This window comes from Doryrhamphus excisus, chromosome 6, assembly GCF_030265055.1.
Source record: "Doryrhamphus excisus isolate RoL2022-K1 chromosome 6, RoL_Dexc_1.0, whole genome shotgun sequence".
NCBI lineage: Eukaryota > Metazoa > Chordata > Actinopteri > Syngnathiformes > Syngnathidae > Doryrhamphus > Doryrhamphus excisus.
Genome location: NC_080471.1, coordinates 9,931,308 through 9,958,748, shown reverse-complemented (window position 1 = coordinate 9,958,748; position 27,441 = coordinate 9,931,308). Strand labels below are relative to the sequence as shown.

The window sequence follows — 27,441 nt, the reverse complement described above, 5'->3', positions numbered from 1 at the left end:
GGATGATACAATTCATTCATTCATTCATTTTCTACCGCTTATCCTCACAAGGGTTGTGGGGGGTGCTGGAGCCTATCCCAGCTGTCTTTGGGCGAGAGGCGGGGTACACCCTGGACTGGTCGCCAACCAATCACAGGGCACATGTAGACAAACAACCATTCACACTCACATTCATACCTATGGACAATTTGAAGTCACCAATTAACCTAGCATGTTTTTGGTCTAGGGTCTCCTAGCTATGAGGTCTGCACACTAACCACTCGATCGCCGTGCAGCCATGGATGATACAATTTATAATTAAAAATGGAAGTATTCAATTTGGAACACTGTCCTACCAGGAACGTTCTGAACCTGCTTTTTCTTCTTCTCTCCTTTTTTAAATGCTGAATTGCAACCACTCAAATTCAACCCTCCACTTCCTTTGCATAGCCAAGAGTGCGACTAATGAGGGTGGTAGATAGCCATAACTGTGCAGTCACCAATTTAACAGTTTGTACTGACAAAAGGAAAGAGTGTACCAATTGAGACACACCCTAACCATAAATAGTATTGTATAATTCCAAATTTCTGTAGAAACACATCAAGGACCAACACTGGTAAACAGCAATACAGCACATCAAAGCATATCAAAGACATCACACAATAATTCCCCCTGCTGGGAGGAGTATAGCATATCAGTCACTAAAGAGCATGTCCACACGGAAAGATTTCTTTTGGCAGGTTGAAAAAAAATTGCATCCATACTGTGCCAAAATATTTAATAGTCGCATCCAGGTGAGAACGGATCACTGGGTGAAAAAATGTTTTACAGTCATCCATTGTTGTATTGTAGTTTATCACTCATTTGCGCTTTCACAATTTTTAAAAAATAAAATCAATAAATGATTGCTGTTTCGTGGTGGCCTATGGCGTATGATTAGGCTAAAAATATTGAAAGACAAAGGTATAAGTAATATTCTGGCCTTTAGCTGTTAGTAATGTTTCATTATTGAGACATGCCATTAGTTACTGCATTGAGTCAGCCATGGGATGTCCAACATAAGAGTGAAAAAAGTTATCCACCCATTCTGTGTTGTTTCATGTCTGCAGGGCTCCAATAATGGTAAAGATTGTATTTACGAAGTCATAAACAGGTTTTCTTTCAGCTTTGCTTCTTCCTACTCCTTTTGGACATGTGGAACTGTGAACTGATTATGTGATGCACTCAATTGTAATCTGATGCATGTTCAAATGAAATAAACCCATTACCATTTTTGTGTAGTAAATGAGTGCGCACCACAGCAACAACACCGCTCTGTTATAAGACGGCAGACGGAAGGACAGTGAAGCATGTCCAGTGTCACACAAAGTCAGACGCAATAACTTTATTCGGATCTGTGAATACATACAATACACTTCAGCTTTCTCAATGGCAGACTTCAGTATTTACACTGTACACAGTGCGTTCACACTGAGAAGTACTGCGCGTAATGCCGGACACTAAATCAACAACTTGGCTATATCGCCAATGGAGAGTGATGACCAAAAAAACAGCTCTACAGATATTTTATTGACCGTTCCAAATGTTGGTGATAATGCTCCATTTAGTGGTTGCAAATATTGCAGTTGTCATTTCTGGTAAGAGCGCAACAGTAATGGCAAAATGCTGTCAAAACTGTCAACTTTTGTGCAATGAGGTACTAAGTAGTCAGTGCACATTGTCTACTTATTCCATTAGAGACACAGATTTAATCATTATACCAGGAATGAGTCCAAGCCATCCCCTTTCTGGACAATTTCCCCCAACTCGTCGTGCTAGACCTTCTGCCCCCAGTCCACATGGCATTTACCAAGGCCAGGAGGTAAATGTTTGGGGTTACGTACACACGGGATCATCCTTGTGTGACACAAACTAGTCACAACCCATCATGCAAACAAACACATGCTCTACATAATATCTGCCCTTGACATGCAGAGCTGCACCTGCTGTGTCATGGGCGCATCTTTGATGTTACCGTTTGTCCTTGTAGCCATGACGACGGGAACAAAACACGCTGATTACCCAGGTTCTAATTTGTTGAACTGTCAATTTGTATGGGAATTTTACACTACTTTATGTTGTTGTACAGCTCAAAGGTCAGTCACGGCACAGTGCTTCGTTTTTTAGCACAAAGTCAATGATTGGCAAAGATATCAAAACAGAAACTTTATGCCCGGGTGTCTACTAAGAAAGTACAAGCCCTGATGTAATAATAAATAAAATAATAAATCAAATTGACTTGACATGTCTTGTGTGAGTGTATCAGCTGGGTAAATACCACCATGACACAGTTGGTGCCCAAAAGAAAGGATGCCAAAACATATTTTAGTACATGGGTAAAAGTCACCAAACAAAAGTATACGTATTGCAATGATCAAAAGGAACATGGGACAGATGATGATTCAGAATGTGTGTGTGTTCCCTTTGTCTATCACTATGTGACCAGATGTACAGTAGACATGAGTGTTTCGAACTGATCTGTTGAGTGGGTGTTCTTGGAGTCAAAGGTCATGTCTATTTAAAGGCTTTTCTAGATGAATTGTGTTTGAAGTGCAGCGAGGTGGGCTGGCGTGTATGGGGCACGCTGGTGAAGCACGACAAGGTCATTCCCATTCTTGGTTGGGTATCTATGTATGTGTACATCAGTGTGCATGTATTTTTATGGAGTGCAAGTACAGTAGAAATGAAAATGTACTCAGGGAAGGAATATCCCTACAGTGTTTCCCCAAGATTTACAGGAACAAACGAATACATGCAGGCGCGCACTATAGTCAACTATCATGTGATCCTTCAAAGTTAAATTTGCGGCCTGTGGGGGATGATAATCAATGATAAACTATACACAAAAAACTGTAACTGTGACTGAATAGAGACATGAAAGGTATCCTTTAAGGGTGCATTACTTGAATAATTTCAGTACCTCGGTTACAAAAAATAATTGTGGATTTTTTTCTGCCTTGAGGAATCACGTCACCAACGCACTTGTCACCCACGCAGACGCCGAAAAAAAAGCGGGGGTTTGAAGACGTGGGCGAATGCGCCAAGGCAACAAAAGAGATGGAAAACAAAATGTCAAAAAGACAGACAATGTGGCTAAACCGCAAGGTGAGCACCGGGAGGTGCATCTGTTGTAACGCGGCACTTGCATGAATGGAGCGGAAGATGCGCGACATGGTAAATCAAACACAGAATAAATCAGTGAGATTAAGATTAATATACCTTCCTAACATAACGTTAGCCGTGTGTGTGGCAGTTTAATTATTGCAGGTTAACGTGGCTCAAAGTCCATGCTAACAAGCCAAAAGGACTTGTATTTTGCTGATAAAGTCCACCCCACTCGCCCGACCCAACCGTGGGCTAGTGGGGTGGATATATTCATCTACAAAAGCAATACACTTCGTTCCTATGCACAATGTCAATTTAAGAAATAAAATGGTTGATTATGTAAAAAATGAAACCAGTTTGTTGTTCAATATTAAGTGAAATGTCCTCTCTTTTCTTATGTATTAATATATGCAAAAATATGTTTTATACGATTACGCGAATAAATATTCAGTGGAACACTTGATTACTAAAATATTTGATAGCTGCAGCCCTACTATCTTTTAATTGTTTGCTATAATCTGGCTATAGAAAATATATTGAAAATACAATTCTTATGAAATGTGACCTCTTTGGGGGGCTGCATGTAACGTATGAGAGAAGGGGTGCCCGCCTAATAAAATGGTACAGAGACACTGCACTACGAGACTTTAAACTTGAATTCAAAACAAAGTGAAATGGCTAATCAGTTCTAAACATACTATATGATCTGATTGGGGGGATATAATTTGTTATTGTATGTACTAAGGTGTGTAATAAGGTGGCGACCTCCTTAAAAATCACTGGGACAGACCTCTGTTATTATTGTTAATTTGTGTGACTGCCCTATATGTTGCTAGAAGTCTAAAGTGTGTATCATAGAGGATTTGATTTTAGTGGTGTCGTATAGGGCTGCAGCTATTGAATATTTTAGGAATCGAGCATTGTAGTGATTTTTTTTTTTTCAATTAACCAGAGTAATCAGAAAAAACATTTTTGCTTCGTTGAAGTGGAATTACAAATACCCAAGAGAAAAAAAAAACAACTAAATAATGAATGACCAATTGGTTTAATTCACATAGGAACAAAGTGTAGTTTCTTGGGTCTGATGGACTACATTTATCCATCCCATACTGTAACTATTTACTGGATAGGGAGAGAAATTCCCTATAGAACAGGTCTATACATGCATGTGTGCATGCATGCACGGCCATCCCAAAGCTGTAAAATGAGGGAAAACACATCAGACTTTAAAGCTGACATGGCCCATCAATAAAAATGTGTGAAATATATATCACAGCAGCACCATCCTAAGACCTTCAGGACTTGAACCAAGTCGAATATTTGAGGCACAGACACAACATAAGTTGGATTCAGACTGCTATCCAGCATGTGGACTAAAGTCTGTCCAAGACATATCACTCTGAAGGCATGCTGCCATGCCAAGACCGCTAATAAACCCTGACAGGATGCAGGACATTAACATCTTATTTTCATTTTATGTTTACCTTTCATCCACATGATCACAGTTGTGGCTTCATGACTTAGCTGTCCCTCCAAGCATGAAAGTGTGCTGGCAGTAACGCCAGCATGCTCCGAAATAGACTCAAACAGTATGTTGCAAACACACACACACACACACACACACCAAAGCCTACAGTGAGTCAACGTGTTGAGTGTAAAGCAGGCCTCTGCTGTCAGTGAATTCCAGCGGGCATACGGTGGTGACACATTTGGTTCAGCTCCATGCTGCTGCAATCATCTCTGGCTCAGCTTTCACATGCAGCCTTGCGCCATTGCCTACCCATGTACACACACACACACACACACACACTCCCTCATGCATGTACATTCACAAATAGGCCTTTTCATTTGATTTCCCCACAGTCAAAGCGTCTCCCACGTTCACCACGGTAGTGCTTCCCTCACTCCCACTCGGGCCACAAACGGCTCACAACAGCGTCGTTGTTTGACGGAATGAAGGTGGGTGGAAGTTTTGTCAGCCTGAGTGCTGGAAGCAGACATATTTACCAGCGAGGAGGCGGTTAAAATCACTGTAATGAGCCGTACGACACCTCTGTCATCAGGCTATCGGGTTCATGGAGAAGAGCTGGTGTGAAATGTAGTGTCTTTGGTGTTGATGCTTTTCGGTTACGTACATTGTTGGATCCAAACATTGTTATACAGAACTGTGTGAGGCTGTTTAGTGTTCAGGTGACAAATCAGCATGTTGTCCTGCACCATCTCCATACTCTTCCTGTTCATACAGGAAGTGAGCCTCAAGTGGCCTCATTACAACAACCTGAAGCCGCCATTATGCACAAGACGTCCTATTTGCATCGTATGAATATTATTTTATGGATTATCATAAGGCATGTCAACCAATTAAAATATTTGATCGTGATTGATCACATTTTGTCCATAGTTAACCCAGAACTATTTATATATTTTAATATTTATAAATTTATATTATTATTATTATTACCTCCTTTTCCCCTCCCAGATCTTCTTGTAACAGCACATGGAATCCATGACCCTGCTAGCATTCATTAACATTCAATCATCTTTATCCTTAATGATGGTTGAAAGCAAAAGAGAGACCAATATTGGTAAATGTATCAATAATTATTATGATTATTAATATTATTATTTCCACTTCCACTGTTCCCTCTGCACGTCTTAGCACTATGGGGAGCAGAGCTTTCAGCCGCTCTGCTCCCCAACTCTGGAACTCTTTGCCACCAGACCTCCGTAACTCTGCCACCCTTCCCATCTTCAAATCTAAACTCAAAACTCATCTGTTCAAACTTGCCTATTCCCTTTAACAGCTTCACATGGTCCCCCCTCTCCCGATTTATTGTATGCTCTTATTTAATGTATGTTGTCTTTTATCTTGTATTTTATATTGGTGTTTTTATCTCCTGTACAGCGACCTTGGGTGTCCTGAAAGGCACTTTTAAATAAAATGTATTATTATTATTATAATGGGGACTTTCCTTTTCTTAGGTGCACTGCCGCTTGGGAGACACAATATATTGTAAAGTTAACTTAATATGGGATGTTATTCTTCCTTGGTGCATTCTTGCAATGCACCAGCAATAATGTCGTGTCTAATGCTGTAACTAGTTCTCGAGCAAGGTTTGTTTTTCCTCGACCAAAATTACGTTTTTAATTAATTTACAAAAGCACATTCATAAACCGAAGACTAGTTGTATTATTTATTAACAACCGCCATCACTATTACATCAAAGAAAATTATTAAACACAAACTGAGAAAATAAGTTTGTTTAGGTTATGTAATTTGTGTTGTTAATTAGTAATCAGAAATCCTTGAAGTATCCTATGCCTGAATTTCAAATTCTGTTTTATTTTCTGAACACTCAAGAAGATGCTGTTCCAAGTGTGGAGTCGGTGACCTCAAACCTTTGAATGAGCACATTATGCAGGAAAAAAAAAATACTTAAGTGCTACGGTCTCATGAGTTCCATGAGTGTTTACTTCAGTGAGCATCCCAAGCATCATCTCCAGAGTTTCCGCTACATGTAATTAATCATGGCGCAATGCCACAGCATAATAAAAGCCGCCACACCTTTAAAATGAGGATTTTTTGAAAACTTGAAAACAGTTGAAACTTTATTTCAGCTGCTAAGTGCCTTTCCACCTGTCTCTGGTGAGTATAGCGGTGTTTGTTGTGTCCAAATCAATAAATAAGGTGCTGTCAATGCGCTGTCTGGTCCAACAACAACTACAACATTGTATTAGCAGTGAAGCTACAGGCTTATGACGCTGGGTACAAATAAATGCAGGAAATTATTAGAAATAAAACTGTAAATACAAGTCAAAAGATAAAGCAGCTCATCATGCATGCTCCCAGATGTAACTGATTACGATGCTAACTTGGTAATTGGCTCAAATTATGAAGTTTCATCAATGTTCATGTTAAAGGTTAAATAACTGCTAATACTGTTCAATTGAATCTGAAAAAAATAATTTCTCTACCCACCAACTTATATGTGGTTTCTTAATTTTTTCTTATTTGCTGTATTATTTTATTTATTTATGACTGATTGATTGATTTTCTTTAGTCTTTATTTGTTTGTTTATTTTTTCATCTTATTTTGTGTAGAAAAATAAAAAATAAGGCATTTGAGAACAGTGGGATGTTTTATCAAAGCTTTTCTTGTGGAAAACCAGAACCCTGAAAAAGTGTAGAGTATAGTAGAAGCAAAAGCATTGAAGACAGTTTTTTTTTCTTTTTTTTGAAAACCTGATACGGCCCAGCCTCACCCAGACCCCAGCTCCAGTGACCCCCAGGTAAATTGAGTTTGAGACACCTGATCTAGTACATCCATTTATTTCTATTTATCTCCATGGTTTCTCTCTACTACATCTCTCCGAGCAGACTGTCAAACAATGTGGTGTGACTCAACTTTGTAACAAGTGAAGCAAAACACAGAGGCTGGCGTTACAACGCTTGTCTCAGAACATAAACACCTCAGACCGTCGTCACTCTGAGTGATGACAGACAACAAAAGCTAGACATCAAGAAAGAGACAGCCTGCAGGCATAGCAGCAACATCACAAACACGCAAATACAATGACTGGTGACTAATATGCATCCACACGTTTAGTTTACTTACATTAATAGGCAACACTTGTTCTGTGATTGTTACTTTGCTTCAACGTTATAATTATCTGAAGCACTACCAGCTCATCACACAAGAAATGTACAGTATTTCCATAAGAAAACCAGCTTATAGCCTCTTAACCAGCTCGGCAACACCCGGTCTATGAAACATCTTATTGCCAAGATAATGACATAGCGCTGCATTAGCATAAACTTTGTATCCAAGAAAAGACTCATTCAAAAAAAGTGCATGCACAAGACTACAAGTGTCAGTGAGACAATGTTGCAACGGAAGCAATTCTACAGCAATTAGAAACAAATCATTTCAGCATTAGTGCATGAAAATACTCAATTTTACAAACAATAAGACAAAACAATATGCTGCTGGATGGGCAATAACAAGTGAGACAACAGAAAATCATCATTATGGCCAAGTTGGCACGCTTTGTCTTTTTTGAGTGCGCAAGTGTGTTCACACTGAAGTACATTCGTCCCTCACTCATTGTGGGGTAATTGGTTCCAAACCCGACCACGGCGTGAAGTTCCACACAGTAGTCATTATTAAAGGTGACCTATAATGCTCATTTTTCGACCCTTTGTATTGAGTTGTGGTCTCCTATAGAGCAGCTACACACAATAACCAGCAAGGAAAATGTTTTTGATTTTGCAGAATCTACACCTATTCCAGTACTTTGATTTGTGCTTCCTGCCAAAACAGCCTGTTTTAATTTATTCCACCAATTTATTTCATAATTATGAACTTTATAAGGAAGTCCGTCCCTGTGTCATCCCAAAGGATTTTAAGGATCCCAAGGTTTTACCACGCCTTTTGAAACAGAGCGTTTTGAGCCATCCCAAACTTCTTTCAGGGCTTTCAATATTTTCGTCACAAGAGCTGTTTCTGAATTTCTAAATATTCATTCATTATCTACCGCTTATCCTCACGAGGGTCGTGGGGGTGCTGGAGCCTATCCCAGCTGTCTTCGGGCGAGAGGCAGGGTACACCCTGGACTGATGGCCAGCCAATCACAGGGCACATATAGACAAACAACCATTCACACTCACATTCATACCAATGGACAATTTGGAGTCACCAAATAACCTAGCATGTTTTTGGAACGTGGGAGGAAACCGGAGTACCCGGAGAAAACCCACGCATACACGGGAAGAACATGCAAACTCCACACAGAGATGGCCGAGGGTGGAATTAAACTCGTGCAGCCCTGCTTTCTAAATATTTTTTTTTATAATAGAGCCCTGTAAACATGAAATAACAGCCCTACAGACACCTTTACACTACTAATAGTCTTTGTTTATATTGCTAATGTAGAGGCTACGGGGTTCCCTGCAGGGACACAAGTGAAGGCCACAGCTTTACTCACAGCATGCCTGCGAGCTAACTAATTCTGCTCCAAGTGATTTAGTCAAAATTTAAAGTATTTCCAACAGAGTGGGAAAGGAGGACAAAAAGAGAAGCCCAAAATGTAAGAACGTATTTTTCCCACTCCATCATGCCATTGCGACATGCATTGTGACGGCAATGTAATGAAATGTTATATCTTACCAATGTTCTGTGCCACTATTGACACCTAATGGCCAGAATACTATTTTCAATACTTTTGGACTAATAGTCCAAAAAATAAATATATGTTATACTGAGTTTTCCATCAATGCCCACTAACGGTGTGCAGGTTCTGCGTTAAAAAGACAGGAGACATGTTTAACCTTGCATCCAGCTCATCATTGCTGTCAAGACAAATTCTCAACACACACAAAACACACTTCCGGCTTTCAAAGTAAAATGACTGTTTGCCACATCTTGTCAAGTTGTGTAAACAAAATCATAGAAATAGGTCATAGGTCATCATAGAAATATTTTACATTAATTGGAATGACATCTACATCTTCTTTAATCAAACGATTTTCCTGCTTAGACAGACACACACACACAGACACGACATGTGCTTATTTAATTGTTACATTGTCATTATTATCATGAAACTCCTCATAATCTTGTTCTACTTCATAGAAACTTTAAAGAAGGAAGCTGATGGGGGACTTTCTTCAAATAAATGAACAGAAAAACTGAAAATAATCCATGATGTCAGATATATGGCACACTCGCTCACTCCATAATACATATGACAAGTCTAAAGAAAAGCCAGTTAATTAATGCGATCCTTCTTATGGCACGCTGATGATGCAGCGAAACTCGCCTAGAATTTCGGCAGTCAGGTATAATCAAGGCAGGAGAGCCAACTCACCCTGGCCGGTGACGCTTACTGGGGGATGGAGTGAGCGAGGAGCGATGTTGGCCATCATGCTAACAACAGTGCACCGGGATTGAGTCTTAGAGTAAAAATCTGTTTTGTTTTTTTTTAATGATGCAGCCTGTTAAGTACTTTTAATCATCATCATTTTGCAAAAACAATCTTGTGTGTGACTCAAGATTGCAATTTGTTTTTTCAAATTTTTTGCACAGCTCTATGAATATGCTAGTGAAAAGAACATAAGCATCTGTTCGGGTCTTTGTTATACATTAAAGTGGTGTGAAGAAGAAGCAGGGGATTATGTGCTTATTTCCAACTAATTATTGTAAAACGTGTATTAGCGAGGAGTTCAACATAATCCTCTTGCAGGGACTGCTGCTAGAACATTCAAATGAAGCAAAACATAATATGATACATTATGTGTTCAGACATCTGTATATAAGACACCGAAAATCAACAGCATTGTTTTATCATTTTGCAGCTCCTTCCATCTTACATTCTTTTCATCCGTCCTTCCTCACACAAGAATACAATCTATGAATAGAAGCTCCATATTGAAGTCATATTCATCATTGTCCTCTGGCTTGGCTGATGCTGTCCAAGTCCACACACACACACACACAGGGTACAAAGTGGCTATGAAACTTAATTGGGATTCCTCAGCATTGATGAGCTTTCTTGATTTTGTCTGTATTTGGGAAGGAGGAACTAATGTTCTACCAATCAAGCAAGACTGAGTGGTGTGCACTTTGCATTGCTACACTTGTGATGCCAGAAGACAGAGGAAAGACTCTCCCCCCCCCCTCATCCCAATCCCCCATGGAGATTGTTTCAGGACATCTTGTTGCCATGGCAACATCTAGATGAGGCCCTCTTTAGCTTTAAATAAGCTCCCCACTCTAAGTCCAGTGCCACAAATATTGCCAAACACCACTGGAATTTTTGCAGGAGGAGGAGATTAGGGTATTACAGAAACACCTCCTCTGACTGTGTGTGTTTGTGTGTGCAGAGCGTTTAGATGAAAAGAGACAGTCGGCATGGCGACTGACAGCATGCTTATAGCAGTTTTGACCAAGCATTGACATTCAAAAAATTTGGTAGGCTTGTCTTTGTCCCTTTACGTATTTCACCCGTAAACAAGAGACGAGGGTTTTCAAGCTATGGCTTCTCCTTGGCACTATCACTTGCAAAAGGTTGGACTGCATTGTATGAGTTTACAGAGCAGACGTGTGATGCGATCAACACTTCCTGTACAGCAGGGGTCTCAAACATGTGGCCCGCAGGACACTAGTTTGAGGCCCCCGCCTTGATATGAAAGTTTAATGTTAGTACGGCCCGCACAAGTTTGATATGGAACTCTGCAACTCTGGAACTCTCTGCCACCAGACCTCCGTAACTCTGCCACCCTTCCCATTTTCAAATCTAAACTCAAAACCCATCTGTTCAAACTTGCCTATTCCCTTTAACAGCTTCACATGGTCCCCCCTCTCCTGATTTATTGTATGCTCTTATTTATTGTTTGTTGTCTTTTATCTTGTATTTTATATTGGTGTTTTTATCTCCTGTACAGCGACCTTGGGTGTCCTGAAAGGCGCTTTTAAATAAAATGTATTATTATTATTATTATGGATGCTGTATGGTATCATGTACCCAGAAAAAATGATTACGTTGGATTAATGTTCATGTTAAAGGTTAAATAACTGTTAATAGTTATCCTCCCTATCCGTGTGGAAGTGGTAAGTTTTTGGCTATTTAAGTTTAAAGGAAATAACTTGAAGGCTGCCGTTTAGGTCGTTAGCTCTCTAGTTTGCGAGTTAGCATGTGTCTCAAGACCCTGCAGTTGCGCAATATGTTGTAAATAAAAAGAGTATAAATGTGACTATAGTCGTGTTTTGTCAAGTCTACAGGGCTCTAATAATGCTTTGTTCATTTTAATCTGAAAAAAATAATTTGTCTACCCACCAACTATATGTGGTTTCTTAAGTTTTTATTATTTGCCGTTTTATTATTATTATTATATTTATTTATTACTGATTGATTGATTTTCTTTATTCTTGATTTGTTTATTTATTTTTCATCTTATTTTGTGCAGAAAAATAAAAATTAAGATATTTGAGAACAGTGGAATGTTTTATCAGAGCTTTTTAGAAAATCGGAACCAAAGCACTGAAAAAGCTTGTATATTTTTCTGTTTTTAATAAATGTGTTTTTTTTTTTGGAAAACTTGATGCGGCCCAGCCTTGCCCAGACCCTAGCTCCAGTGGCCCCCAGGTAAATTGAGTTTGAGACCCCTGCTGTACAGTGTGTAAAATTGGTCCCCAAAACTGCAAATGCATGTACCGTTACACCCCTCCCAACCCCTGCCCCATTACATTTTTAGCATATTACTGACTCCTGCTGATTAAATCTGTGTAAGAGAAAGTTGCCTCCATGTGTACAGTGATACCGAAGCAGCTAATGCGTCACTATTTTCCTCTATTTACATTTTGAGTCCCTCATTGTACACAGTGATCAAGCCCACCCAGAGGCCATGACCGGCCTGCTGACACTTTCTCACCCTGTGGGTGAACTCGGCGCACAGTGCACTCATCACCAAGTGTGCCAGTTGGTGATAAATGAATTCTATTGGCCGGCAGTGGTCCATTAAGATGGAAGAGTGATTTATACATCATGGCGATTCTACCCAATAAACTATATGAAATGCATTACGAGCTTTAACCCTGCTAAAGTGACTGCAGACAATAAGTACTGAATGGACTTTAGAATTGAACATCTACTTTGGAGGATGGCAAAGTGGACTTTCTACAAAGCCTACTCATTAGTAACATAGTAGTAAAAAAAGATAACAGACGATGAAATTATCTCAGCAGGAGGAGCAAACTTTGCAGGTCCATTCGACAACATTAATCACTTCCCCGAAACTGAACACATTTATTTCCCACCAGAGACACTAATACATACAGCACTATTTATGAGCCACCAACATGCATATTGCAAAACAAACTCCAAACATGCAGCACACAGAAGAGAAACTTAAAAATAATCTCCAGCCCTGTTTTGAGTCTCCAGTCATGTGTTCCAATTTTGAATTTACACCATGCACAGCGTCGGCAATGGAGTGGATGAGGACCTGGGAGAGAACGCTGCCATGTACACAAAGCCTTGATGCTTCATTAGGAGGCAGAGAGAGGAATCACCCCTCACCAGTTCTGTTCTTCTATGACTGAAGTTTGTGGGATGTGGGAAGACAAGCAGCACAAATGTGTTTGGCCCATTTAACTGCCGTCACTCCCCAGCAGACACAACGCCTTGCCGAGCGTCCACAAATTCACACGTGACGAGCAAACACACATAACGCTCCATTGAAATGAGTTCTAATTTAATTTCCTTTCAAAGTAATGCAATTACATTTTCAGTTTCTTTTTAAAAGAAAGGCAGCAAACTAACAAATTAATAGGTCTAATTTTTCATCTCATCTACTTACCAAATTGCTGTGCACTAGTTTGATTCCAGCTCTGTGTGGGAGTTTGCATATTTGCCATTTTCCCAGAGCTCTCATTTGCTGATAAACAGTGCCAAGGATACTATACAGTAACCAATTCAAAGTTTATTGTAACAGAGAGACAGAGAAAAATGACATTAAATAAAGGCTGCAAATTAATTTATATTAGAGAGAAGTAAGTATTTGACCATCACACAGACTCCCACATATTAGATATGTGCCCATGAAGCATACAATTTGGTCTGGTCTCTTTACAAAAGCACTCTTAATCTCAACTCATTATGTGGACAAAAGATGCCAATCACGCAAACAGTCTCTCCCTTCCGTCTAAACCTCTCCACTACCGTACCTCAGGGACAAAATTGCAGACCTACACAAAACTTGAATGAACTACAAGACCATCAACAAGAAGCTTTGTAGGAAAAAGGCCAGAATTGGTGCAATCCTTGGTAAATGGATGAATTACATAATAACAATCGCCCTTGCTCTGGCGCTCCATGCACATGATTGTAAGAAAGGTAAGGGAGCATACCAGAATTGGAGAATTGGAGGAGCTAGTTAATGATGTCAAGGGAGCTGGGGACACGGTCAGCAAGAAAAGCATTACTAATACACTTTGCGGTCACGCATTAAGATCCTGTAGTTCTTGCTGTTCAAGGAAACACAAGCACGGATGAGACTACGTCGCCTACGTAAATGACCCAGACAAGGCTTGAGATATAGTTATATATTCACATGACATCAAAATTGTGCACTTTGGCATCAAGTGGACTGAATGGGTTTGGAGGCAGAGAAATGGTGAATGAGCCCAACAACACCATCCCTACTGTCAAACATGCAGGTCCAAATATTCTGCTTCTCTGACTAAAATCCCTCCTGGATATGTGCGACCCTGGTGACCAACTACAACAAACATCTGACCTCTGTACTTGGGGTTTCTCCAACAAGGGTTTCTCCACCAAGTACGAAGTCACGTTTTAGAATGGGGTCACACACACATCACCTCAAACCTCACCTCAAACAGAAATTAATATACAAGCTTTTTTTCTGGGCCTGTTTCACTCTGCCACTCTGGACTTTTCATATCTTTCTATGGGCATACATCTACAAAAGTCAGCAGCGTCTAAAATACCATACATATAAATATGTACAGGGCTGCACGGCGGCCAAGTGGTTAGCATGCAGACCTCACAGCTAGGAGACCGGGGTTCAATTCCACCCTCGACCATCTCTGTGTGGAGTTTGCATGTTCTCCCCGTGCATGCATGGGTTTGAAACATGCTAGGTTAATTGGTGACTCCAAATTGTCCATAGGTATGAATGTGAGTGTGAATGGTTGTCTATAGTATGTGCCCTGTGATTGGCTGGCGACCAGTCCAGGGTGTACCCCGCCTCTCGCCCGAAGACAGCTGGGATAAGCTCCAGCACCCCCGCGACCCTCGTGAGGAAAAGCGGTAGAAAATGAATGAATGAATAAATATGTACAGTACTTGTACATACAGTGAGTAAAAATAATAATCATCTTTAAGATAGCCTTACTAAAAATGTCCATGTCTGACGTTGTTGAGCCTGTACATCTGTCGAGGAGAACACCAAGCTATACCATAAATGACGCATTCATCTACAGACGATACCGTGGCTGGAAGCCACCGGGGACCAGGAGCAGGATTAGAACAGTGCTGCTCACACGAACTGTACCAGCTGGGGAGTAACGTGACACCTGAAAGACATGAGGAAGTGTTTGGCTGGAGAAACAGAAGGAGAATAAAGAGCAGGCTGACATCCAAACCCTGCACATGTAACTGTGGAATGGACAAGATGATCATTTTGAACTAGACATCAAAGAGAATCTGTTAAAAAGAGAAACTTAAACGATTCGCAGTCATTTGATGACTTGTCAACAGGCAGAACGAGGGGGGGGGGGGGGGGGTGTAATACAGCCCATCTCAGGATGGATGGATCTGTCTGATGTTCTTGAATGCCCAGTGGAAGGGACTTCAGTGTCAGACTGGGGTTCTTCCATGAAGACAACTTGTCAAAGTGTCAGTCCTATGAAGTAGCTGACCACAGCAGCGTCAAGAAGACAATAAACCATCCGAGGAGACTGACAGGTGTAGCTGTCAGGAGAAGCTGCTTGGTCAGATGTTTGGCTGTCTCCAGAGGAAGAATAGCATTTTAGCTAAGTATAGCATTTATTTTGTCAGCATCTCATGGATTTCAAAAATGTGGTTTCCTATTCCAAGATGACAGAACTGCTGAAATGATAAATGAGGGGGCTACTACCACCTGTTGGCAGGGAGGAGGCCATACCAGCAAGTTGACCGTTCTTCTGCCTTTTGGGTGTTCAATTATTATTTTTTTAGGTCAGAAATCGGCAACACAAGTGAACACGCAGTGTCCTAAAATGCACTTGTGAATAGCATGCAGTGCAGTAAGTCGGAAAGGAAGGTAAAGTTGTACAGGATACATTACAAACTGTCAATCACTCACCAAGCTTACAAAGTAGCACAATTACAGAGTCCAATTTAAACAGCTTTGTCTTTTTCTTCTGGCAGTCACCTCTGCTTTTCCTTCAAGCTGTGATGAAGCACCAAACCCTCCACTTTTATTTCCTTTTTATATATATATATATATATATATATATATATATATATATATATATATATATATATATATATATATATATATATATATATATATATATATATATTCTTTCACCAGTAAAGAATCCCTTTAAAAAGACATTTATTTCATGACCTGCTGCTGAAACGACAGCGTCGGCGCCATGGTAAGTGATTCTAGGCTCAAAGAGTTTCTTCTGTCACACACATTTTTCAACTGGACATGGCGCACACACACACACACAGTAAATATTTGAGAGTCTGAGGACGATGGTGGCATCATCTATCATTGTCTGACAGACATCTTATTCTGGAGACAGCCAAATAGGCCAAAGCTCTAAAAACATGATTTTAGATATACACGCACAACATCATGTTGACATAATAAAACAGTAAATAGTAGAACATGTATTGTACTATTAGGAGGATTACATTTGATGACATCACAATACGAGCGTTCACCCGTCTGTTCATCATGCCCCTAGAAGCAGGACAAGGATTTACGGGCAATCAAACAAATGTGATGCTACACACTTTTTTCCACGTTTGTTAACATTTAGCCTTGGAAGAGGTCTGCAATCCACTCAACATATCTATTGGTGGTCTCAGAATGAACAAAAACATCCATCCTTTTCATCCTTGTGGGTGGGTGTGTGGGAGAGGGTTGGGGGGTGCGTGGGTGTGTGTGTATAGTATGTGAACCTCACGCTTAAACACACACACTGTAGGAAAAACATGTAAGGTAAAGCCACATTGTGTTTACAATTCCTAAAAACACCACCATTCGGCTCAAGTAGTTGGAGTTCCTGACTTCCTTCCTCCTGAAGCCCCAACGCCTTTCCAACATTACTTGGTCGAGTGGAAGAGTCAGAACAGCAAGCAGGAAGTAACAATTCGTGCAATTTGTGCATTTTCATATGCAATTGGCTATTGATGGCATGTTGCTGAATCTGTCATAACCTTTGGACCATGGCACTCTCTTGTTAGGGTTTGTGGTTTCATTAAAGATCTACAAACACAGACACACGCACACCCATCAACTTCTATGTTAGTTGGCCAACAAAATGACATATGGAGGAGCAGTCACTCCACTCGTTAGCTGAATTCAGTGCTCTCATTTACACACACACACACACACACACACAAAACACAGCGGTCCTCATTAAGCTCACCTGCAGCCTCTTGCGCTTGGCTGACCCTGCTGGCTTATGCTGGATTAGTGGACCAAACGTCAGAGTATAGCCGAGGACTACTTTCATTCCAACGTATTCCAACGGATTATAGCGAGGAATGTAGGTGGAGTCAGACCGAGGCCTCATGGTCACCTCTGGCAGGTGAGGTAATGATTAACTGACACTGAACGATAAGAACACACGAGTATGTTGACTTGTAGTGGCTTCCATTTGGGTCATTTATGCATAAATGTTATAATAATAATACAAATAATAATACATTTTATTTATAATAATACACTTTTCAAAATACTCAAATACACTTTACAGAAGAATGAAGTTGAATAAAGCAAGTAAACAGAATAGAAGACACACCAAAATACAACATTCATTGGTTAATACACAGTTAAAACATGAGTAAAAGCGGGGCGGGGCACAGCAGTCAAAAGTTATGTTAAATGTTGCAGCTATAATCATTAAAAACAAAAGCTAACTAAAGGGTTGGGGCAGGATAGTCAAAAACAATGTCAACAGATTTCAATAATTGTTTTACTAAATACTTTTCTTGAAAAATAAATTAATACAGAATCCAATTGAATGCACTACTGGAGCATATGCTTGCATGATGTAAATATGTTTAATAACAGTGCTTTCTCTCCTGCCATCAGTGTGACAACTTTAATAATGGAGCCAGCACGCGCCTTTCAGTATACGCAAAAGGTGAATGGGAAATCCCTGGGAGAGCTATCTAAAAAGAGGATTAAAAATCAAGGTGAGGAAAATGTAGAATGAAGCACGGCGACATTGAGGCATCAGCAAGGACAGTTATTTGGCAAAAAATAAGCACAGAAAGTGGCAGCAAATGCATCTAAATAAAGGAGAGCTGGTCTGTGAGTAAATCATCCACGCAGCTTGCGCATGTCAGACATTCCTTAATGCAGCCAAATGTCAGACGCAGATTACACTACAGGTGGACTATTCAGAGGGTGACTCAGCCCCCATGAGAGACTGCAGGGGGAGTGATTTTTTTTTTTTTTTTTACCACTCTAACTTCCTGGATTCCAGAATGCTGCAAGCCACTCTTCCATGAGCTGGTTGATATGACGGGTCGTTGACCTGCCCGTTGGTCTGCGCTATGAGTCATTTTTCGTTCAATTCCCTCTGCCCCCGAGCAAAGACCACCCCCTACCAACACCGCCTCCACAATGAGCACAAGGACAAAAAAGGCTGAATATATGCAAATTCCAATGATGAACACTTTCACATTTACATATCGTAACTTGGACGTCCACTTTCCAACAATTGATGCCAGTGGTACTACTGTCAGTACTGTTAAACTACCCTTAAAACACAAGTGTCCCGACTACAACCTACCATTATATTAATTATATGCCTCTCCGACAGCACTCCCCACCCCTAACAAGTTTATTTAAACAAATAACATATATTTCAAACAGGTTTTAAATGTGTTTTCTCCAAATAGCACCAGATCACAAAGAAGTAACATAAGGTTACCTTTCATGTAGAATAAGTTCAGTAGAAAAAGTTTAAAATATTTAATCACAATTAATCGCATTGTTCATAGTTTGCTCATAATTAATCATAGTTGAAATCTCGCAAAAAATGTATGTAAAATCATATCGATTTTGGAAATACAAGCCATTATCCATTCGTCCATTCGTTCAATGCCGCTTATCCTCACTAGAGTCGCAGAGGTTTGCTGGAGCCTATCACAGCTGACTCTGGGTTTGTCAATATGGCCATTATTTCTTTCAAAAATGATAATTAGAAAACAAGTTTTTGCTTATGGCAATGAAATGTTAATTTGATGCATATCCTCCTTCTTTGGGAAAGTATGAAAGTGAATCAGCATGATGAGGAACAGAGGTCGTATCCAGCACAAAGAGACATAGAAAGAGGACTGTTTTCTGGTGGCGCCCCATGAGGCAACATAGATAGATTGTGTTCATTTGGGACTGGGCCATGTGTGCTAAATGTTATTTATGTCATTAATGTGGCGGCTGGGGAAGACCAGGCTTGAGTCTGAAGCCAACAATAGCACAAGGGAGCCATGAAAATAAAGCCATTGATAGGATGAAGCGGCTGAATCATAAACGTTTTGGCAAACTTCTGTCAGCGCGCAGGAAAAACCAGTTTACTGGTTTTCTAGAAGCCGAGCACACAACTGAAGAACCAGTTTGACTACAGGCTTTACAATTACATCTTCACAATGAATTGTCGTGCATCCAGGCTCCATTGCCACTGAGATTAATGTGATGAAGCTCTTATTATTTACTTGTCCTGTAAAATAGATACCATATTCCATCAGTTTGCAACAGTATCTTCTATCTAGTGCAGGGGTCTCAAACACGCGGCCCGCAGGACTAGTTTGAGGCCCCCGCCTTGACATGAAAGTTTAATGTTAGTGCGGCCCGCGCAAGTTTGATATGGATGCTGTATGGTATCATGTACCCAGAAAAAAATATTACGTTGATTAATGTTCATGTTAAAGGTTAAATAATTGTTAAGTTATCCTCCCTATCCGTGTGGAAGTGGTAAGTTTTTGGCTATTTAAGTTTAAAGGAAATAACTTGAAGGCTACCATTTAGGTCGCTAGCTCTCTAGTTTGCGAGTTGTGCGTCTCAAGACCCTGCAGTTGCGCAATATGTTGTAAATAAAAAGAGTGTAAATGTGACTTTAGTTGTGTTTTGTCATGTCTACAGGGCTTTAATAATGCTCTGTTAATTTTAATCTGAATAAAATAATTTGTCTACCCACCAACTATATGTGGTTTCTTAAGTTTTTATTATTTGCCGTTTTATTATTATTATTATATTTATTTATTACTGATTGATTTTCTTTATTCTTGATTTGTTTATTTATTTTTCATCTTATTTCGTGCAGAAAAATAAAAATGAAGATATTTGAGAACAGTGGAATGTTTTATCAGAGCTTTTATTGTAGAAAATCGGAACTGAAAAAGTACTGAAAAAGCACTGAAAAAGTTTGTATATTTTTCTGTTTTTAATAAATTAGTTGTTTTTTTTTGGAAAACCTGATGCTGCCCAGCCTTGCCCAGACCCTAGCTCCAGTGGCCCCCAGGTAAATTGAGTTTGAGACCCATGATCTAGTGACTCAGAAAATAAGTCTCACTTGGAATTTGAACAATAATAATTAGAGCTGCACATACTAAAGAACTAGGGTAGAGTGCAGACTTCCACTTCCTTAGTAAAGATAAAAATATCTAAATGAGGTAAAAAAGTAAAATAGTGTAGCATAACTGCACATTCCTCAGCATGAGATGTTATATTTCGACACTCAATTTCAATGCCTCAAAAAAGCCACAAGTGATGCAGTGACGGGTTGCAGCCCACTTGCATCATAACCGCTGATAAACACATGCCTTATGCTTGCATTTATTTTCTGACATTACCAAAAGACATCCCATTCTGTTGTTAGTGACATCCCATAAGATTCACATAAATCCGGGGTGTCCAAAGTGCCATAAAGGGGCAATTATCAGCCCTCAGGGTCCTCAGCATATTGTAAAAATAAAATTCATTATCATTAATGAGATATATTATGAGATATTACACTCATTCGCTTTCAGTCCTTTTTGAGTAAGTGCCAAGTCTTAAGCCCTGAGGTATTCCACAAATGAATGTGGCACAGTATCCTACGAGATCACAGACTTTTACTCCAGTGTAGACATTCACAACACAAAATTAGCAATGTATCAACAACAGAGCGCAGGAAACGCCAAGTGGAAGGTAGGTATCTAGGTCACATACCTGCAAGGTGCATGGTAGAAGGGATATCCCGGCTGAGGAATGTGATTACAGTATCCCGACTGATTCCACATGGTGTTTCAATGATAAGTCTGTGTTGTGGATCTATTTCGCTGGTCTACTAGCATTCATCAACGTCAAGCGAGCAGTTCCATGCTGACGTGGTCTGCACACCTGGAATGAGTCCTCCTCTTTTCAAGACTAATCCACAACTACTCAGACAAGCGCCCCAGGTGAGGAATGACATCACAGGTTCTCAACCTTTTCACAGCTGTCTTTGAGGTCAACCTTGTTCGGCCGGACAGTTTTCCTGCATGCGTGACGGGTCTCCACGTCACATCTTCATCACATTCAGTCTATCTGATGTAGATCATCGCAAGCAGCATGTCGTCCCTCCAAAGTTCACAGATGCCAAAGGCAATTCCTTGACTGCATTTAATTTGTCGTTTAGGAAGCTGGCAACAGCACGAGACAAGCGCTGGCAAAAAGAGCAGCACCAGCAAGTCGGTGTAGCTGAGCAACTGCAGCCAGAGGAGAGGCGGGATGTGGTGAGAGGGAGAAAGAGAGGGTGAGAGAGAGGGAGAGAGAGCGAGAGCGAGAGCGAGAGAGAAAGGTAAACAGAGCAGAGCTGCCTTCCTTTTCCCGCTTGTGCCCATCTGGCAGGATGCACGCCGCTATTGGACGGAAGGGATGAGGGAGGTGAGAGAGAGAGTGACCATGTTTACATGCACACATAAAATGTGACTAGGCTGTAATCTGACACCTGAATGCAAATGTTGTAGAGCCCATGTAAACACCTGAGATCATCCTTGGCTGTCAAGAGTCAGGTTGCGTAATGTCAGGAAACTGTTCAGAACAGTTTACTTCATTCATGGAAGTATGTTGAAGGTGTATTTACTGGCTTAAGTACATACGCCACTTCCATTTGTAGCCTACTGCCTTCTTTTACATTTACTCACTTTGACTTTACCTACAAAAACTCAGAGTTTTCAGTGCCAAGTAAAAAAAAGTAAGCATATTTAGTGAAGTCAGAAGCAAAGCCATTTGTTTAGATTGTGGAGAACAGCTCATGTTGAAGGACTACTATTTCAATCACCATTGTGAGACCAACACACACACAACAAAAAGTGAAATGGTTGAACTACATGCCAAATGTATAGAAAAATGTGCATGAAGCTGATTTAATACTAGTTTTTTTTTAAACATGTTACAATTTACATTGGTAAGCTTATTTTCCATTGCTGACAGAATTGATATTAAGCATGATTTAGTTCAGCCTGTTGGCTATTTTATGTTTATCATGCGGACACTCGGAACAACGAATGGCCCACTCCTGGCTTAGTAGAACGTAAACTTAATGTTCACCAGCAGAGGTCAATTATTTCAGCTGCCTTGAAAACAACCAAACAAAAACAACTGTGTTGTTCTAATTGTGCAAATCTTGAAAGCATCAAAAATAAAAACAGATAGTTTAGTCACTCCATTTTGACCTACAAGCATCAGTCAGAGACAACCTCCTAAGGATCGACCGATACATCGGCCGGCCGATATTTGCGTTTTTTCCTTGTATACGCGCGTGGGTTCGCCGATGTGTTTTTCCACTGCATGATTTACAGTCAGGCATCCGCTGGGGCAGCTTTGTGTTGCTAGATAAATTTAAACTATGACAGAAATGTTTTGCACATGGTTGAATATTTATTCCTTTTAAATTTGATAATGCCGTTTAAATGTGTGTTTAAGAAAGCTGAATCCTACTTTGTTCAATGTTTACATTTCAATAAATATTTCTTTAAAACATGAGACCTGTAGTATTTGTTATCATGGTCATTTTTTCATGTAAATTGAGGGATCAAAAGCAGTATCGGCCACAAATATCAGCCCAAGCAAAATTGGCCATCGGCTAAGGTTGATGGGAAAAAAAATCGGTATCAGCATCGGCCCCAAAAAAAACATATCTGTTGATCCCTACAACCTCCCTTTCTACAACTGTCTACCCTACAGTACATAAATAAGAGCACCTGTGATTGGCTGGCGACCAGTCCAGGGTGTACCCCGCCTCTCACCTGAAGACAGCTGGGATAGGCTCCAGCACACCCTTGTGAGGATAAGCGGTAGAAAATTAATGAATGAACAAATGAATAACAGAGCACACATAGAGCCAGGCCAGACAGAAATGAAAGATGACTCAATAGAAGGAGGTGAAGTCTACTGAAAAAAAATGCTGGCACATTTAAAACGGGCTTTTAGGTACCGCTTGAAACACACAAAGTAATAACCACGGAGATGGACTACACAGCTGGAGCGCAGTGTCGTCAATACAACACGAATACCTGACTCAGACCAGACTCAGACTTCCAGTCAGAAGACGGCAGGTGAGCTAAAACCAGATGTGCAGCACTCCTGGACCAGAATGAGCAGAGTGATAACGTGACCTTGCTGCAAGGTCGGCTGCCCTGCCCCTGGTAGGAGGCTGGTGGTGTGGTCAGAGCTATATAGCCCTGATGAGTAGACAATAGTAGACATTACAATATAGACAACAGATGTGTAGTGCTTTTCTACCTTCAAGGTACGCATACCTCAACCGTTTTAAACCAGTCACCTCATTTATCTCCTGATGCTGACCCGGCATTAGAAGCTACTGGGTGTTCAGTTTCTTGCCCGAAGATACTTGGACATGGTCACAGGTAGGCATGGGCCGTTATGAGATTCTGATGGTATGATAACCTTGGGAAAATATATCACGGTTTGATGGTTTCACAGCATTCTAATTACAACTATGAAATGTGTTCATGTGTAATATCTTTATTGAAAAGGGAAAAAATGTCAAGTCAAATTTTTAAAGCATATAAGACCGTGTTTGTCCATCCATCCATGTTCTATCACGAGAATCGTGGGTATGCTGGAGCCTATCCCCGCTGTCTTCAGGCGAGAGGCAGGGTACACCCTGGACTGGTCGCCAGCCAATCACAGGGCACATATAGACAAACAACCATTCACACTCACATTCATACCTATGGACAATTTGGAGTCGACACAATGAATGTGGAACATATAAATAAATAACACTAACTGAATACTTTCTAAATAAGTAATACACACATAAGATATAGATATTTACTTAATAAAAAACCCAAAGCAAAATCCAAATAAATGCAATCAAGTGACACAAAACCCTTTTGTTGCCATACGGGCGCGGTACAATGCTAACAAGGCAGCTAACAACACCTGTGGTCTCTATGCCCAACGTATCACATGGTGTTGGGTCTAATTTGAGAGCCTGTACATCAATGTAGTGGATGAATCGCTACACCCCTAGTAAACGTAATGTTCATTCATTCATTTTCTACCGCTTAGCCTCACGAGGGTCACTGGGGTGCTGGAGCCTATCCCAGCTGTCTTCAAGCGAGAGGATGGGTACACCCTGGACTGGTCGCCAGCCAGACAAACAACCATTCACACTCACATTCATACGTATGGACAATTTGGAGTCGCCAATTAACCTAGCATGTTTTTGGAATGTGGGAGGAAACCGGAGTACCCAGAGAAAACACACGCCCAGGGAGAACATGCAAACTCCACACAGAGATGAGCGAGGGTGGAATTGAACTCGGGTCTCCTAGCTGTGAGGCCTGCGCGTTAACCACTCGGTCGCGTAATGTAACTTTGTTAAGGATGTTCCATTTTAACTAAACCACAATATGTACAGCTAACATCCTCAGGTTGATGTCCTCTGACCTCCTCTGACTGGAGAGGTGTATTAATTGGCTGCTTACATCACAGCCTTGCAGAGAGCAAAGAAAAAGGGAAAAAAGGTAGGAAGCGTTCTCCGCTGGGAGGAAGCAAGGAGACCAGGGATTGGAAGGGATGAAAAGAAAAAAGAAAGTGAAGATAGAGGAGGGGCCGAGCAGCTCCTGCTGTTTGTTTTTGTTGGCCAATATAATTCCAACTGCATCTAATCAAGCTTGGAACACGTAGGGGACCCACCACCTTCACTGGTTCCAGACTGTCATCCAGCAGTGCCACTGAGCCTGCACCTCAGCTTATCAGCCTGTCACATCATCCACCCCCAAGACACCTCCACGCTCAAGGTCACACCTGAGACCTTCACGTCAACACAGTCACATTAATGAACACACTTTTAGAAGCAGCTGAACACCAACAATGAAAAGATGATTCGAGTCTGTTGTTCCCGACATGATGAAAAGCAGGTGTCATGCTTTGTATTGAGAAAACACAATGTATTAGACTTCGGATTTAATTGCTTTATTGTTCGACATTTTGTTTCTGGAAGCTTCATTTTTTGGATCTTTTGGTACCCCGCCCACACACTCCTTTTGGTCAAATAAAAATCACGAGGTAACAAATTTTCTGTCCTCCCTCCTTCATTTCCTTTTTAGTTCCGACGCTGCCTGGCGGGACTCCTTCCTCAGGAGAACCTGATCAATCACACACTTACTCTATTATTAAGCCCATAGAATAGTCTGTGTGTGTGTGTGTGTGTGTGTGTGTGTGTGTGTGTAATGCTAGATAAACTAAATGTGATGTTACATGTTTGTTAATAACTCAAAGTGCTCATCTGTTTTTGTGAGCCCAAATTACGCTATTGCTTGTGTGATTATGCCTGCAGGGTCTGTTGCTCTAGATTCACATTTCCACACACACACACACACACACACACACACACACACACACAATTCTGCTATTAATACACCTCTCCTCTTAGTTTGGTACTTCAGGCGTCGCACCGTTCCATCTTCCGAGCTGCAATCTGACAATACAATTAGACCAATTCTTTTTCTTCCTCTCCTGGATGGACTCCATGAGCTGGAAGAAGCAGCAGGTTCTGGATCAGCAGGATGTGCTTCTATTTGCATGTGATTTGCAAGCATTGAAAAGCAACCTCCTAAACAAGCTCCTTCCACCCCGGGGCAAGTCCCTTTGATTTGTTCAAGTGGGTGACATGTCATTAGGTACACAAATACAACCGTTTAGTCCAAGCAGGCGACGTGTTGTGATGTATTGGTGTTTACATAATGTGGTGAAATTATTAATATGGTCCAAAACAAAAAAAACAATGGTTAAATGTGGACTATAAACAGCTACTTTTGTGGCTAATTTTGTTACATGCTTGCTGTTCCTATTATTTTGTCCCTGCCTTTTCCTCCTCTTTCCCTTTTTTCCACAGAACTCCGTTCTCTGGCAGGAGGCTGGTCCACGGGGCACACCTGTAATTGATTGCAGCAGCTACTTAGGCTCACTGCTGTCATCTGAGTTTTGCTGGATTATTCCTTTGTCTTCCATGGCCTTTAGACAGCCACTCTTCCTCGGTATGTAGACCTCTCCCACCATTTCATCACCAACACTATTTTTGGTCCCCACGACTGCCCAGGGGACCGCGGCCGCGGGAATTCTTTTGTCTCTGGACTGCTCCATGGTATGCCTTCTGCCCCCACCGCCTTGTTTTTACCCTTTTTTTGGACTGCATTAAAGAATACATACATACTTGCTGCCACCCTTTGTCTCTCGTCTCTGCATCTGGGGTCCACCATAAAACAAAATCTGACAAATTTATGATTAATAGAACTTAGGTTAATTGGCGACTCCAAATTGTCCATAGGTATGAATGTGAGTGTGAATGGTTGTTTGTCTATATGTGCCCTGTGATTGGCTGGCAACCAGTCCAAGGTGTACCCCGCTTCTCGCCTGAAGTCAGCTGGACTGGGTTCCAGCATACCCCCGAGAACCTAGTGATGATAAGCGGTATAGAAAATGGATGGAGAACTCCAGTTCCCATGATGCTGAGAGTGCAGATTAAGAAGGTGAAGTCAACGCCAATACCACGTTTTGAAGTCGCGTGCAATGATCGTGTTCTCGTTCTCTTTGGGCTACTTGGACCTGTTAAAGTCTGCTTTGATAAAAAGTGTCTCACAACTCACTCATCGGAGCTAACTGGGAACAGTGAGGGTAGGTAGTATTACAAGGTTTCTGTCTCCCATGTTATAACATGGACACCTGTGTCTTATAAAGATGTGTGGCCTATATACAGTTAGGTCCATATATATTTGGACAGTGACACAAGTTTAGTTTTTTACCCTTTTACTGAAACATACTCCAAAGATGATATAATGGACATGGACATAAAGTGTAGACTCTCAGCTTTCATTTGAGGGTATCCACATTCAAATTGGAGGAAGGGTTTAGGAGTTTCAGCTCTTTAACACCCTCTTTTTAAAGGGACCAAAAGTAATTGGACAATTGACCAAAAGGCTATTTCATGGGCAGGTTTGGGCAATTCATTCATTATATCTCTATAAATTAAGCAGATATAAGGCCTGGAATTGATCTGAGGTGTGGTGTTTGA

The 27,441-nt window shown here is 40.8% G+C and overlaps 1 protein-coding gene across 10 annotated transcripts in view; it reads right to left on the bottom strand.

Annotated features, from left to right (window-relative positions):
• Nucleotides 1-27,441, bottom strand: part of plekha7a (pleckstrin homology domain containing, family A member 7a) — a 100,272-nt gene that overhangs the window by 51,511 nt on the left and 21,320 nt on the right. Inside the window, exons 1-2 of one of the 10 annotated variants that reach the window (XM_058076556.1) lie at nucleotides 21,084-23,093; nucleotides 15,039-15,219 (exon numbers count right to left, since the gene is read on the bottom strand). The exons of 5 other annotated variants lie outside the window; for them this stretch is intronic. In XM_058076556.1, the coding sequence (XP_057932539.1) occupies nucleotides 15,039-15,219; nucleotides 21,084-21,096 (194 nt within the window). In that variant the 5' untranslated portion in view covers nucleotides 21,097-23,093. Of the gene's footprint in view, nucleotides 1-335; nucleotides 1,531-15,038; nucleotides 15,220-17,292; nucleotides 21,061-21,083; nucleotides 23,094-27,441 lie in introns of those variants that run through there. 4 more of the 10 variants (XM_058076561.1, XM_058076560.1, XM_058076562.1 and 1 more) reach the window with 4 other exon arrangements.